Here is a 16,325-nt window from a genome sequence, read left to right on the forward strand (position 1 = left end):
ATTGAGTTGTCTAATTTTAATTGTCCTCTTTATAGTTTCTATTTCCTCACTACAGTGATCCACACTTCTATCCATAGTCTTTCTTAATTTCTTCAGGATTTTTATTACTTCCTTTTTGAACTTGGGGTCTAGTAAACTGGAGAGGTCTGTCTCATTGTTTATTCTTTCAGGGGATTTCTCTTCTTTTAATTGGGAATGGTTTCTCCTTCATTTTACTTATATTTCTCTGACTCTATTAATTTAGGAGAAGCAGTTATCTATTGTGGTCTTGAAGGGCTGTTTTTATTTGAGTCTGATATTTTTAGCGTCCTGTATGAGTCTAATATTTTTTGTGCTAGGGCTGTTTTCTGTATGGATGCCTGCCACATCTTTCCTCAGTGTGTGCTGGCCATTATCCCCTTGATAGGGGGTGTGATTGATGTTGTGGTGGCCAAAGCCTGCACTGGATGTTGGAGGGGTCTCCTCTTTGCTCCATGGTTGTCATAGCCCTGTCGGGGGCAGGGCCTGCTCCCCAGTTATTGGAATAGAAGCCCTAAGATCTGGTTCTAAGCTGTGGTGTGAGGTAGGTGGGACTGGCGCACTCTCGCTGGGAAAGGAGCTGTCCACTGAGACGTGTGCTCTGTGATGTTGCCTGTCACCCTTGTGCGTGCTCACAAAGTACACTGTTGAAACTGCTCTCTGCCCCATCTCAGCAGAGGAAAAGCTAGCAATCAGGCTGCAAGTCCCTCAGGCGCTGTGCTCACAAATCTGCCAGTGGCGTAAATCCGTGGAAGTCACGCGCCCACCAGGAAGCAGTTCAGATTTCAGCCCCACTTCTGTGTGTCGGCAACCTGCAGGTGTTTGTGTACGCCCAGAGCTTGTAAGGTCGGGGCTGCACCCTCTGTGAGCAGGCTGAGAGTGAGGCTGCTGTGATAGGGCCATGCCCCTCCCTTTGCACTAGCAGTGACAATAGGGCTCCTATTTGCCCTCACACACCGCCAGCTGTGACCTGAACCACTATTACGGCCAAACTGAATCTCCTCCCTGGGTTTGTCTGCTGAAGCCCGAGTATCAGAACCCAGCTGCCACCGGCGAGCACTCCAGCAGGTATGCGCTTCAGGCTGGGGCATGCAGTGAGGTGGCCAGGACCTTCTGTGCAGGTCTCTCTTTGTCCTGCCTTCTACAAGCTAGTTGCTGCACTCACCTCTGAGCCCCTGAAGTCTCCTATCTGTCCTGGCTGATCTCCCAGCCCGTGAAGGCGGTTCCCAGGGTGAGGAAACTTTTCACAGCTCCCTCCAGGGGTACAGGTCCCGTCCTGCTTCCTTTTCTACCCCTTTCATCCTACCCAGTTATGTGGTGGTTTTTCTTGCAGCTGTGGCTGTATGAGACCTTCAGCCAGCACTCAGTGGGTGTTCTGTGAGAACTGCTCCAGATGTAGTTTTGGTGTATCTGTGGGAGGAGGTGAGCTCCACGTCCTTCTATTTCACCATCTTCATCTCCCAGTCTGCTTATTATTTTCTTATTGGTGAGTAAGGACTCTTTATGTTATGATTCTCATGTATTAAATGTATATTGCAGATATTTTCATCAGCTTGTGATTTGATTTTCTATTTATATTTTAGTGTATTTTTTAAACAATTAATTTAAAAATTAAGTAATTAAATTGGTTGGTCTTTTTTATTGTGGTTTTTCTCTTTGGCATTTTACAAATAAATGTTTTATTCATATTTATGTAATATAAATACGGCATTTTTGACATAAAAAAGTGGTATACATTTTTCAGAACTTGGGGAACCATTGGTATAAGAAATAAAGTCACATGGGGTATGAATCTGCATTTATGGTGTTACTGGGAAGAACTGAAAGGCTCTTTGCTTTGGGGAGAGTTTCAGTGGCTTGTGGATGTTTACCAAGCTCCTCGCTTGTCAAAGTCTGAAGATATGAGATTTTTTTTCTTTTTGTTTTCATCTCCTTTTCTTGAAACCAGAGTGTCTTGTTTTTCAGGTAATCCACTACAAAGTGCAATACATCAAAAGGGGCTCATCTTTATATTAAAGTTGGGACTCCTGAGGCAGAGGGATTAGTTACATTTTTGAAATTGTTAAATTAATACAATCAGAATAATAGTAATGGATCAAATATTTCTGCATCTTACATTATGTTGTTCATCATGAAGATGAAAATATTTTCACTTTTCAAAGATATACGTTTATGTATTATACAATATTAAGTAGATAAAAAATAGATACATCTTGCTGTAGACTTGAAAAAAATACTGACAAGTGTGTGGATGAAATTCTGGCTTATTTTATGAACTCAGTTTTTAACAGTTGGCTTATTCTGGATTAAAAGGCCATGTAATGAATCACTTTTATTGTGAAATTCATCAATCAAAATAGAAATGCCCTTCATCCCGTCAAAGAGATATGCTTTTATGAACAATTTAATCCAACATTTAACTGAAAATCCTTCTTTTCTTCTAGTTTTTGTTTCTATCAACTTGACATCATACATGGCTACTGATGGCAGTGATCTTGTAAGTACCCTTTGGAATACTTCAGACTGTAAATATTAATTGTCAGTTTGATGAATGAGTAAAAAATTAGGTCGATTTTAAGTTTGGCTAGCTATTTATTGTCCTCCATTTTGTTAGTCACAATGGAATTAAATGATCCTCTTGTTAGAGTCTGAGGGTTTCTTATGATCACCAAGCATTTGTTTAAGACTCCTAGCTATTTACTTTTAAAGAGCAAGAAACATAACTGGATTTTAACATACTGTACATAAATTATCTCCATTTTAAATTAACTATGTTATAGTGTAACCTCTCATGCAACTTCTATGGGAATAAGTCTGCTAATTATTATGGTGAAATTGTAGGTTCTTCTAAAAATAATTTTATAGCCATAAATTTGCCTAACTTAGGTAAGTCAATTGAGCAAATTTCCTCTATTAGATGAGGCAACTTATGCAGGGCAATTAGAGAAGTTGGTATCAGTAACATGACACTTCAAATAGAAGGGGATGTAGGATAGTGTGGGATTGGATGGTGTCCATTTTTTGGCAAATCTAATGACTTCGTGATGGACGCGTAGGACAGAGTTTTTGCAGCAGAGCCAAAAGCAGAATCAGAAGCGGAGTGTCCAGAAAATACAGTATAGACTTCCTGCCAAATAGGGAACCTGGACAATGGTTTCCTGATGAACATTAGGAGATGGATGTCAAGGAAGGTTGTAATAATAATGATGGAGAAATGGAGGGAGCCAGACAGCTCCTGGAAGGGCCACCTTACTAAAAAGCAGGACAGCATAGTAATTCTCTGCTTCTTAACAATTTCATATTCCAGAGAGAGAGAAGGCAATGACAGCACTTTAATTCTGATGCTACGTCTAAATGAGGAGGGAAAACTTGCTAGTGATGAAAAATGGTGGACACTTCGGGAGACAGGGCTGCAGAAAACTAAAAATGAAAACGCAAATTACAGTCACTTAGGCAAGCTAGGAAATTCGCTATCTAAAACTTGCAGAAAGAGGAAAGTGTGATTCTTTGGACATGAATGGGTGTGTGTGTTTGATGATCGAAATGTGAACAATCACAGTGAAGATAAAGAAGAACAACTAAGAGAATAAATGTGGCTGCGACGGAAGATTTTTGCTAGGATGAGATATAAAGGTGTTTGTACAGGGTGTTAAAGGAGGGTCTTATGGTCAAGGGCAAAAGCAAATGGATGTCACAGATCTGTAAAGATAGAGTCAGGGAGACTCAGGTTCACAATATCCAAAGTTTATGAAAAATTTTAAAAAGAAAAAAATGCATGGGATTATAAGCATATGTGTCCTGTGTATGTGTTATGTGGAACAAAGATATGAAAAGAAAGAATTAGGACTGTTGGGTCCTTGAGAAAGGTAATGGACGGTTTAATTATTACACTGCTTTGCTTTTTCTGAAGAAAAAAGGTAGTCTTCCAGCTGGAAGGAGTTCATCTTATATGTTTAAGAGGAAATGGAAATTAAGATAATAAGAGACCACCTAAGGACGTTAAATGCATAAGTTCGTTCATTCATTCATTGAGACATTCATTTAATGCTCACTGATTACCTCTCCTGAGTTTATCAAGTGTCAACCACTGTAATAGGTGAGAATTGGAGATTTAATTGTGACTTGAAACAAGTTAAAATCTTCACATCTTAAAAATAAAAGTATAGCCTTGGGTTTTGGAACAAAGATGGCAGATGTGATTACCAAAGGACTAACATATCATTCTGTAGCCCCCAATCTATAGCTATTACCACTGTAATAGGTAACCTGCTTCCCCTTGGTCCTGGGCACAAGTGGATTCTGTTCTTCTTGGTGGGAACTCTGGCTATTTATGGGTCTTTCTCATTTCATGAGCCATCCTCCACTCCTAGACGCAATCAGCTCAGCTCTCCTTGTGTGTCTATTTACCTGTTATTTTTATCTCACAGCCATCAGCGTCTGGGCAGTACTGCTTAATGTCTCTCTTAAGCATGTCTTCCAGCTGCTTTTCACTGGTTACCCTACTTTATCTTTCCATTCAGAAAATTAGTTCAATTTTCTGCTGTCATTTGTTCTCTAAATAAAATGTAACACAGGAGACCTATTTTTATGCTAGGTAGTTTCGGTAGGTGTGACACATTTGACCTAATCGCGTCCCGAATTACACCTCATTTCCACTAAACTAACATTTATTGAACTACATGTGCTGAGCTCTCTGCTCGGTGCTGGGCTACGAAGAGGAGAAGCCGACCACCTGGTCGGGGCAGGATGATATGGTGAAGTGGTGCTAATAAAACTGTTCAAGAAAGTAGATTCTAAGCATCTGAAATCTCATTATAGTATACTCATTATAGTATATTATAGTATAGCATAGTAAAAAAGCATCGCTCTTTTTTTTTGTTAAGCTGACTTGCTGTTATCTGATGGTATTCTTTTCTTTCCTCCGGTTTTCTCTCCTCTGAAGGGAAAGAGCAGAATTTTCAAAGCTAAAGCTTCACACAGAATCAAAAAGTATTAACTCACCAAGTTCTCTGTTTTCCCTCCCAAATATTTCTCCGTCTTCGCAGACGCAACGCTTGCCCTTCCTTCTGTTCACCGAGCTCTTTGCCTCTCTCTGCACCTGCTCTCAGCTACCCACCCCCGACTACTCTCCGCCGCCTCACAACAGCCAGGGTGGATTTTCCTAACTGCAGATGTGATTTTGCCACCCACCTGCTTCTATCTGTTCAGTGGCTTCCCTTGGCTCGCTGATGAACTTCATACTTTCAAACATAACTTACATGACGTGGCTTGGCCACTCTGAATGTGGTGACCACGTCCAAAACCTACCTGCACTCGGTGGTCAGTGCCTCCTGGCTTGTACCTGCATGTCTGTATCACATCCTCTTAGGCACAGGGCTTTATCTGGAGGGCCTGCCCTGACTCCCCAGTTCTAGGTAAGCTCTGTAATGGAGTGCAGACCTCATTATCCTTGTTCAGCTCTCTTTCGTCTGTGTTTCACTGGAAGCTGTGTTAGAACTTGCTTGCCATTGAACCTCTGGTCCTCGGCACTTAATAGTTGTGCAGTAAGTGGTGGTAATCACCTGTAGTATCCGGGTCATAGCTTTTTGGGAAATTTTTAACATAAATGATTAAATTTGGTACAATCGGTAAACATCCATTTGTGTAAGTCTTGATGTTTATAAGACTTTCCGTACATTATACTGTGGTGATTAAGCATTATACACCAAATCAGTATGGCTTAGTTTTCTTTTATGATTAGTTTCTTTTTTTTTTACATCTTTATTGGAGTGTAATTGCTTTACAATGGTGTGTTAGTTTCTGCTTTATAACAAAGTGCATCAGTTATACATATACATATGTTCCCATATCTCTTCCCTCTTGCGTCTCCCTCCCTCCCACCCTCCCTATCCCACCCCTCTAGGTGGTCACAAAGCACCGAGCTGATCTCCCTGTGCTATGCGGCTGCTTCCCACTAGCTATCTATTTTACATTTGGTAGTGTATATATGTCCATGCCACTCTCTCACTTTGCCCCAGCTTACCCTTTCCCCTCCCCATATCCTCAAGTCCATTCTCTAGTAGGTCTGTGTCTTTATTCCTGTCTTACCCCTACGTTCTTCGTGACATTTTTTTCTCTTAAATTCCATATATATGTGTTAGCATACTATGTGTTAGCATAGTAGTTGTTCTCTTTCTGACTTACTTCACTCTGTATAACAGACCCTAGGTCCATCCACCTCCTTACAAATAGCTCAATTTTGTTTCTTTTTATGGCTGAGTAATATTCCATTCTATATATGTGCCACATCTTCTTTATCCATTCATCTGTCAATGGACACTTAGGTTACTTCCATGTCATGGCTATTGTAAATAGAGCTGCAGTGAACATTTTGGTACATGACTCTTTTTGAATTATGGTTTTCTCAGGGTATATGCCCAGTAGTGGGATTGCTGAGTCATATGGTTATGATTAGTTTCTTATTAAAATAAATAGATAAATAAATAATAACGACCAGCATGTGAATCTTAAGGCTTGGTTAAGAAACTTCTCTGGTCTCAGATTTTAGTAACAACATTCTACCTAGAGAAGAAAAACAGCCTTAATTTAATGATGACAAGGCTCAGAGGGAATGTGACACATCATCTCTTTTACCATTGTACATAATTCTTTTCCCTAAAGCTTTCAGGGATGACTTTCAGGGATTGCTCTAGTGGGGAAGAAATGTCAGAATTATCTTAGATCAAAACTTTATGACAGTGTTTTCTCAAAAATTGTTTAAAATAAATTTCCTTCAGGAAATATTGCCTGGAAAAAATGTCAAGTGAAAACTTTTTCCTGAAACGAAAGTCTCTGCATATAAATCATGGTTACATTGCTCAATTTTTCTGCTGATGAGGACAAGCTCACTGAATGCGAATGGACATTTACTTCTGGCACTGTGGTCATTGGGTTATCTGCTGTTGCCTGGACTGTCATCTATGTGGTGATCTAACAGCAGACGGGTCCCTGATGCGTTTGCTTCACAAGAGAGCTCTCCATTCGATGTTCACAGAACATTGTATTGCCTGGTCTTTATGTGTACTGTGTGCTGTGAGCAGCCCAGATATGATTCCAGCCCCCATGGGAACCTGCTCTGCCCCCCCACTCCATCCCTGTGCTCATGGTGTGTGTCTCAGGGATGTGGTGATATTCAGGGATGAAGTGAGGAATCTATTTTCCACCTTTTTGATCAACTAGAAAGAGCTGAAATGTTGGCAGCTTGTTTTTTTAGGCTCCATCAACAGAACTCTATGTTGAATTGGCTGTGCCAATGCTGCCTTGGACGCAGGAGACTGTTTTGCATATTTTCTGTCCCAAGTAGGACTTCGAGTGGAGAAGTGTGTGACAGCTATCTGGGGACCAGATGACTGGGGGAGGGCTTGTTAACTACCACTGGGAAACTGTGTCCCTCCTCCCAGCGCCTCTCCTCCACCCCATGCCTTCCTATTTCTTGGGTTCCTGATTCTTAGTATTTGGTGGATATGGTTAAAACAGGATGCTGGAGAGCTACTGTGTTTTTTGAGGAAATAGTATTTTACCTTCAGGGAAACGCCAAGGGTCATCTCTCCAGGTGGGTTCAAACTTAGTGTCAATTGATCCCAGGGGCTTTTCTCTATGTATGTTCCTCTCTGGGGGGAGAAAGATGTTGGAGCAACTTTTATGTTGCTTTTCTCTGCTGATGTTAGCGGAGGTATTTTTCAGCTCTGAGTAATCAAACAGTAGAGATGGCTTTCCAGATATTTGTTAAATCTCCACTTGTACCAGGCACTATTATTAAGGCATTATAGGAAGTAAAATTTAATACAAGACCCAGTTAATCTTTTGGTAAATATTTATTGAACGCTTCCTCTGTGTCAGGCATCACTCTAGTTGCTATATTTTGAAGTCATGACGTGTTCAAGAATGTCAATTCTATCTTGAATTCTTGGCCAATCATTGACTCTAAGCAGAGTCGTCATTCAACTACAGAGCTGATAAAAGAGATTTGATAAAAAGCAACATTAACAGGGGAAGTGATTGAGTAGTTGTGTGGGATAGAGGGTTGGACCATTAGATGGATTGTGTTACTACCATGTATGTACCACTCAGATATATAAAGAGATAGATTATAATATCCATTTAAGAGGCATCAGCAAAGCATTGTGGAATATAAAAGACAGAAGAAGTAGTAACACTGAGTTAAACAATAGGCTTAGGAGTCTGACTGGCCTGGGTCCTAGTCTTGGCTCTGCTACTAGCTATGTGTGATCTGAAGGGAAGTTACTTAAGCACACTGAGATGAAGTTCCTTTTGTGAAAAGGAAGGTAAAAATAGTACCTACCATGAAGATCTTTGGGAAATAATATAAATCAATTGTTACAGTGACTACAAATGAATAACACTGGGTGAATGTAAGATTTTTATAAGAGCTCATGCCTTCTAAAGTCAGAAAGGGCTTTATGGTGGAGGTGGCATTTGACCTCGATCTGAAAGGATGAGTAAGCATTAAGCAGATGAAAAATGGGGGAAGAGAATAAAGCATTCAGAAGTATGGAGTTGTTAAAGTGCCTCACATTTCTGTAGGATAGAAAAAAGTTTAAGGTGCCAGGAGCAGAATTGGACAGATGTCTTGGTGGGATATTGAAGCTACTGTGGGAAGGGACTTGCTTGTCACTTAAACTGTGATTTCAAGGTGGAATCTCATACATGAAATGACTGGCTTCCATTCAATAATGGTCCTGCAGGTTCACACATAGACACTCCACTCTGCTATAAATACAGAGCAATGATAGACAAAGAGAAACATAGAAAACAGGAAAAGCACAGTTAGGCTCAAAAACACAGTAATCATCTCTATGGATCAGAAATAAAAAGTGGCAACATGACTGAAGCTTCGGCCTGTTGGGCACCTACCTCATCTGGAGGCAGGAAGCAGTTTGCCTCCTGGTCCAGGTTAGGGAGGTGGGAAAATGCTCTGCTAAATATGAGGGAGCTATGGTCACTTATTTTTTTAAATTTTATTTATTTATTTATTTTTGGCTGTGTTGGGTCTTGGTTGCTGCACACGGCCTTTAGTTGCGGTGAGCAGGGGCTACTCTTCCCTGCAGTGCACGGGCTTCTCACTGCAGTGGCTTCTCTTGTTGTGGAGCTCAGGCTCTAGGAGCATGGGCTTCAGTAGTTGTGGCTCACGGGCTCAGTAGTTGTGGCTTGCAGGCTTCAGTAGTTGTGGCTCTCAGGCTCAGTAGTTGTGGCTCGCAGGCTCTAAAGTGCAGGCTCAGTAGTTGTGGTGCACGGGCTTAGTTGCTCCGCGGCATGTGGATCTTCCCTGACCAGGGCTGGAACCCGTGTCCCCTGTACTGGCAGGCGGATTCTTAACTGCTGCGCCACGAGGGAAGTCCCTACGTTCACTTCTCAATGACAGTGGTAAACAGCAGCTCCCCCACTTGTGAAAGGGGCTAAAGATGAAAAGAGAAAAGCACTGCCTGGGGTTACACAATTCCACAAGCTACCTGAGGACCTAAGAAGGGAGGAATAGGGACACATATCAAAATCAGGAGCTAAACCTAGTCACCAGCCAGACCAGCAACTGGATAGGCAGGAATTCCCATGATGGCATCAGGACCTGATTGTAGGACCGATTCCACATCAGGTGGAGGCAACGTCCAAACGGATAAGGAGGGAGACCCGGCTGTAATGGGGGAAAGGGGAGCAGAGAGGGAGGGAGAGACTGAGAGAGAGAGGGAGGGGGAGAGAACATAAAGCCCTTCCACTCACAATTCTGCAAACTTAAAAGTCCAAAACAGATTTGAGAAATGCTAAGAAAGATAGACTCTCAAATACAAAATTCAAGTATAACTTTATTTTACATAAAAACAAAATTTTAAAGCCTGACAAAAAAAGCCTGTTACTCTCATGTCTCCTCTTTTCAATCAAGGTTCTGGTGAGACTAGTCTTCAGTGCTGTGTTGACTTCTTTAATTCCCATTCCTCCCCAACCCACTGGAATTTGTTTTCCAGCCAAGAGGACAATGAAACTGTTTTACCAAGGTCTCCAGGAGCTTTTTCTTTCCCTTTGACACTGGTCGTATTTAATGGTTTGGACTCACCTTTCCCTTCCATCTCTCCCTCACTTCCATGACAGCTCCTCTCCTGGTTTTCTTTTGTCCTTTGCTGTTCTGCTCAGTCTCCCTGACCTTTCCTGCTGCTTCCGTGTGAACATACTGGTCTTCCTTCGGATTCTGACTTCAACCCTTTGACATTCTACACATCTGGGTTATCTTATCCAAACTCAAGACTTCCACTCTCTGTACACTGATGATTCCTAATTGTATGTCTTTATTCCAGATTCCCTCCAAATCCTTAAACCCTTAAGTACTATATATACTGACTGTTTCCATCAGATGCCTCTTGTGTACATCAAACCCAATATGTTGATTACTGAATATATTATAATTCAGTATATAGGACCGTGTCCTCTATATTGATGTCATTTATCCCATTGCTTAAGCTGGAAACTCTTTCCCTGGCACGTTGCTCTCCCTCACTTTCCAGGTTCTAAATTCCTCCTCCTCTTCCCCCTCAGCTCCCTGTCCATCCTTCCTTTTCTCCTCTCTCTTTCTTCTTCTCCCTCTCCCTAGTCCCTCTTTTATAATATTTCTCGAATTTCTCTTCTGTGTAGAAAGTGCCATTGCTTCCAGCTTCACCTCAGACTCTAGTCCTTGCTTCCCTGTCCTCCTCCTTTATACAACATCAACAACCAAAGCAAATACCTTAAAGGCTACTACTTTGTGAATTTTACTCTTGAAACAAATACTTGCCTTTTACCATTTACTTTTGTGACTTTGGGCACAATACTGAACCTCCGTTTGCTTCCATTTCCTCACCTGTAAAATGTGCATTATAATAGCACCTAAGCCATAAATATTGTGAGCATTCAATCCAGGTGTTTATGAGAAGACTCAGAGCAGTGACTGGCCTATGGCAAACATTATATGAGTATAAGCTTTATATATATTTCTTAGCTATCATTGTTTTCAATTACTGTCTATTGTTATTATAAAGTCTCTTATCTGTCTTCATTTTTCACTAATAGAGATTTTCTTTTCATATTAACTTATTAAGTAATATTAAAGTGGTTAGCCTTCTGAAAAAAACTAAGCAAGTTTTTCATGTATTTTTACAGGTAAAATTTTAATATATAAAAGCTTTAAAATTCTCTTTACAAAGTTGAGTTTAATTTGCCAGGAAGGAGGAAAGATGTTTGTGGGGCAAAGGTGTTTGTGGGGCAAAGTTGTTTGTGGAGAAACATGCCTAATAGCTTTATCAGCTGGAGCTGGCTTGGATCTAAAATATTTAGGAATTTTTGTGGCTTCATTAAAGTAGTGGTAAAATTGGCAATCGTGAGGTTTTACACCATGGAACTTGGGTAAATGCCACAAATCAAGACTAGCATAACACTATATAATTTTGCTTAATACCAGGACCATTGTGAAGTTTGATGTAATGACAAACCACTTTATGGTGAATTTTAATATATCATGGGGGGTAAATTGTACCTGTAAGAGTTAATAATTACTATATATATTAGAAGTCAATATAATAATTACCCTGATCTTGGTTGTGAGCACCATCATTCAATATCAGAGGAGGTCCATTTGTATATTTTACACTGGTTCCTTTTTAAGTTTATACAACGTGTGATTTTGAGTGATCAATGACCAAGTGAATTTTTTAACCACCTTAAAAAGTAAAAGAAAAATAGTCTTTTTCAATAAAAAGGAAATATTTATTTAAAAGAGAAAATTTTCTCAAGTTTTAGAACCAAGTTAGGGCAAATTCAGAATTTAGAGTAATTCTTCAGTTTTACCTGCAACATGCCAATGGGTAGAAAATTGTGTGAGAAAAATATCTTATTAGGCTTCGGATATTTGTTATGATTGTTTTAATTCCCTATTGAAAAACTGTCTCATAAAACGCACACTGCTTGCTTGGCTTTTTGTCACTCACCTAGTGAAATAAACCACATGTAAGATCTTTATGAAACTGACTAGTTCGTGGGTTCCATTTCCTGTTGTGAGGGGTTAGATGTATCTCAAATTCACTAAAGTTCTCAAGATTGTTTTCATTTTTTCATGTAAACCAGTTTAGGTTTCAAATTCATATATTTCAAGTGAAACTGAAATTCTCTCTAATTTGTCGTTTCTGTAATATGCAGTTCTGCTTCTGGTTGGGGGAAAGAGTTTGAACAGTTATACAGATTTTATGATAATTTGCCTTAGGAGAAGTACTGTCTGAGGAGGGCAGACTCAATGACCAAACTCCCTGCCCCCCTTTAAAAAAGTCTGAATAAAGTCCTCTGGGTGTTGGGCACTCACATTGCTTGAGGTATTGTCCTGCTTAGAGCCCCACTTCTCATCCAGCCCAGGTGCAAGAATCTAGCATAGATGGAGCCCTGGTTTGGGGCAAAGTTGAGATAGAGCCTACAGTTTGATGGGGAGCTTTCTCTATAACCAGCCATACGGTTGGCTGGTAGAGCTGGAGAGCCCTTGCTGCACTGGGAGTCCATAAGCGATGGATGGAGGAGACTCACTGACTTCCAGTCAGGAGGCTTGGAGTGGGTGATGCTTCCCTTTACAGATCCTACAGCTGTCCTCTCCTACTTCCTCTCTCTCTTCTTATCAGAGCTGCTCTTTTTGTATGAGCTAATGTGATTTACCTTGTTCCGATGGGGCCAGAACGCTCTAGGAATGCCTCTGTCTACAACTCCCTTTTCTTCCTATTCCCCTGGTTCTTAGTTTGTCTTGAGTGCTTCCTGGGGTCTCCTGGAGCCCAGATTTTCTATAAGTGTTCCCACGATCTAAATTGACTTACTCTCTTCTTCACCTTTAGTCCTGGCTCTCAACTAAGTTCTAGCTATCCAAATGGTATACATTATGCCAATAAGATATTTGGGCTAATATATTTTGTTAATAGGTTTTGCTGACCTCAGATAATTGCCTATAGAAAAGACTCCAGGAGACCTTTTGAGGGGATGGTGGGAATTTTAGACCGAGATGCAGGTCAGTGTGGGAGATATCCTATGAAGCGGAGCTGGGACTGGAACTTGGTCAAAAATGCCTAAATTTTAGTTGTGTGTCGTGACTCTAGCATGTCTACTCTTGACTAAAATTTAGAGCAATTATTGCCTTTGTCATGTCCTTTTTTCACAAGGACGATTAATTTCTTCAGGAATAAAATTTTCTTCTAACATTTGTAAAATAAAAAGTCGGTACGGGATTTCCCAGGAAATACAATTTAAGCACTTTAACTTCATCATTGTTGCTGAAGGAAATACAAATCCTACCTATCTTGAAAATTACTAGGAAATTTTTGTTTATTAGATATGAAGTACTTGTTTATATCTATAATCATGTATTATAGTACATAGTCACATAAAGTATTTTTAGTTTTTAGTGCACTTTCAGGTACAATCTTGTTAAATATTTTTGAGACCTACAGGATTGGAATTATTATAAATATCTTGATTTTACGAATGAGGAAGTTGGTTTTGAGTAATAAACTGATTTTTCCCTGAGTAACACAGCTACTACGTATGACAACCGTGAGCTGATTTCAGGCCTCTGGATTTTAAAATCCCATTTTATTTCCACTCTGTCATATTCCCTCTTCAAACATATTGTAGAACCATTGTAGCTATTAGATCAATAGTTAGATATGGAGAATACTAGCCAGGTGCATCTAAAATAACATTATAAAATCTTGTAATAAGATTGCATACCAGTTTTTAGAACTGCTTTTCAATTATGTACAATGTTTTTCAAATTCTCCACTTGTTACCAGAAAAGATTAAATCAATTAAACTTGACTAAATTCGGTTTAGATATTGTGGAGGAAAAAATGAAACTTCTTTAATCTAAAATGTTTCTCTCTCTGCACACACATACAAAGCCATTGAAAGCATTTTTTTTTTGTTTTCTATTTTTGCTGATAGTCTGATGATTTTACATGAATTGTTTAAAATGTATTGTGAAAAACATGTATTTCAGATTGTCTTTTGTCTGATTTGAATATTTGAAGAGCTAGTATCAAATAGAAATTGGCAATTAATTTATCTTCCATAAAACATATGAGAAACATTCAGAGATACTTAAGGCAATATGTAATTTAAATCTAGATGTAAATAAGAATTTCCTGATAAGGAGGGTTGATAGGTACTTAGATCTCACCAAAAGAGGTTGTGGAACTTCTTTTTTCTGGGATGTTTACTTCATGTGACTTAGATGCAACCCCATGGTGTTAGCAGGACCATAAATTTAACAATCTGATGTGAACCTGTAGTATTGCGACATTGCAATGGTTATCTTGCAGGTTTATTTAAATAATTGCTGTTATTTAGAAAAGGCACAAAAAGAAGCACAACATAATTTTGTCTTCTCTCACAAAAAATAAAAAGGGAAATATTTTTATTATTTTTAAGAACTTGAGTGAACGGTGTCCTGTCATAACTAAAGCGGTAGTGAGAAAGATGCCTGTGGGTGGAAACAGGAAACATTAGTGATAAATGCTGTTACATGTTTTTTTCAGGTGCAGCTCCATGTCTATTGATTCTAATTAGCACATTTTGTGCCTCAGCTAGTAGCTCCCCTTTAGCTCTGCTTGGAGAGTTTTTTTTTTAGCTTCCATCCTGCTCATACATACTGCCACCTCCTCCCTGTTTCTCTCGTTACAAATGTTACAACACAATCAGAAATTTCCTCTTTTCTTTCCTTCCTGCATTTCCAGCAGGTTCCCTTGCGTCAGAAGCAGAGAAAGAAAACTAAAGGTAATTAGATCTTTTGTTTCTTTATCCCGTTTGTGTGTGTGAGTGCCCTTTCTCCTGGATGCCTTCTTTAGGATCTGATTTTTGTCTGTCTTAATGCTAATATCAGAAGGTGGATGGCAGATTAATTTGGGGTTCTTTTGGATCGATTTTAAGAAATAACGACATGCTGTTCATTTGGATTAATCCCCGTGGTATGTCAATAGAGCTTAGAAAGACTGGCACTGAGTCGGGGAAGTGGCCGTGTTTCTAGGTGGGCATTAACCCTTTTGCATCTCTTGCATAACTACTGCTATTATTGTTGAAACGAGCTGTGTTAGTGCAGTGATGTGCCTGCCAGACTCATGATTTTCATGTTTTCAGCTTATTCCATTGAAGAATATTCTTAGACTAACACTTGCATGTGAGTCTCACTGTTTCTTTGATCATATCTTGTACCTTCTAAGCACCAAATGAATGGTTAAAAATAAAATCGATAAATTACTTTCTTTTTGCATTTGCTTTGCATAAATCTTGGTACAAAAATCCAACTTCCTGGAGGTAAACAGCAAACAGTTATCTTTCAGTCTGTCACATACATCGGGGTACGATGTTACCTACCTTTTTCACATAATTGTTGCAGGTTTTTTCACCATGAGTCGGAGGAGGATATCATGTAAAGACCTGGGGCACGCTGACTGCCAAGGGTGGCTATGTAAGAAAAAGGAAAGAGGAACTTTCCTAGGCAACAAATGGAAAAAGTTCTGGGTGGTCCTGAAGGGATCATCTCTGTACTGGTACAGCAATCAAATGGTGAGTCCACTGTCTTCCTCCTGTCCCAGGACTCTTTAACAAAGGGTGGGTCCAAGATCATTGTGGAACAGGTGATCCCCATGGGAAAGATCATTTTTATTTCTGGGACTTGGAACAGAGCAAAGAAACAAATAAGTTCTAGAAACTGTTTCTGTAGATATGTAGATTATTCTATTATACTTGATGGAGGAGAAAACCATCCTGCTTGACTAATCTTTGGTTGAAGAGGGGCATCCAAATATATATCCTTATTGAAGGAGGATTTCAGGGCCTGTTAATGTTACTCTTCCATGATGCTAATCATTTCAGGATTTCCTTGGACAGCACTTGATATGGGAACTTGACATTGTTAAGAGCTCTACTAAAAAAATGGGACTCAACTTTAAGACCTATTGGGGTGTAAATGGATTCAGTCCACAGGAAGCTATTTTCTTTTCTCCTCCTTTATTATCTTCTTTTCCTCTGACCTTCTCTATCAGGTGGGTTGGTTTTGGAATCGCTAACCTGTGTGCCGGCATTGCGTTGGTGACTGTCATCTCTTGTTCTTTGGCATGTACAGTGAAGGCATTAAACTAATGATGCTTGGACAACACTTGATAAGAAAGCTGCCTAATTTATCCTGTAATAGGCACTTCACTTTTGTGGTCTGCTTTGCAGGCGAGGTTTCTGTTGGAAAGGGCTGCAAATAAAGTTACTGT

The 16,325-nt window shown here is 39.8% G+C and overlaps 2 protein-coding genes across 4 annotated transcripts in view; one reads left to right on the forward strand and one right to left on the reverse strand.

Moving 5' to 3' along the window:
- Nucleotides 1-14,770: 14,770 nt before the first annotated feature.
- Nucleotides 14,771-16,325, forward strand: part of IPCEF1 (interaction protein for cytohesin exchange factors 1) — a 74,802-nt gene continuing 73,247 nt past the window's right edge. For all 3 annotated transcript variants that reach the window (XR_014295085.1, XM_082633362.1, XM_082633361.1), the window contains exons 1-2: nucleotides 14,771-14,838; nucleotides 15,458-15,627. Coding sequence is in view for 2 of the 3 variants with exons in the window: in XM_082633362.1 (XP_082489488.1) it covers nucleotides 15,469-15,627 (159 nt within the window). In the remaining variant the exon portion in view is untranslated. The remainder of the gene's footprint in view (nucleotides 14,839-15,457; nucleotides 15,628-16,325) is intronic.
- The window catches only part of OPRM1 (opioid receptor mu 1), a gene marked incomplete at both ends in the record, with an annotated part of 169,552 nt that continues 168,713 nt past the window's right edge, over nucleotides 15,487-16,325 (reverse strand). Inside the window, one exon of the mRNA XM_082633364.1 lies at nucleotides 15,487-15,525. Within this exon, the coding sequence (XP_082489490.1) occupies nucleotides 15,487-15,525 (39 nt within the window). The remainder of the gene's footprint in view (nucleotides 15,526-16,325) is intronic.

The sequence above is a fragment of the Mesoplodon mirus genome (assembly GCF_964341445.2).
Source record: "Mesoplodon mirus genome assembly, chromosome: 10".
NCBI lineage: Eukaryota > Metazoa > Chordata > Mammalia > Artiodactyla > Ziphiidae > Mesoplodon > Mesoplodon mirus.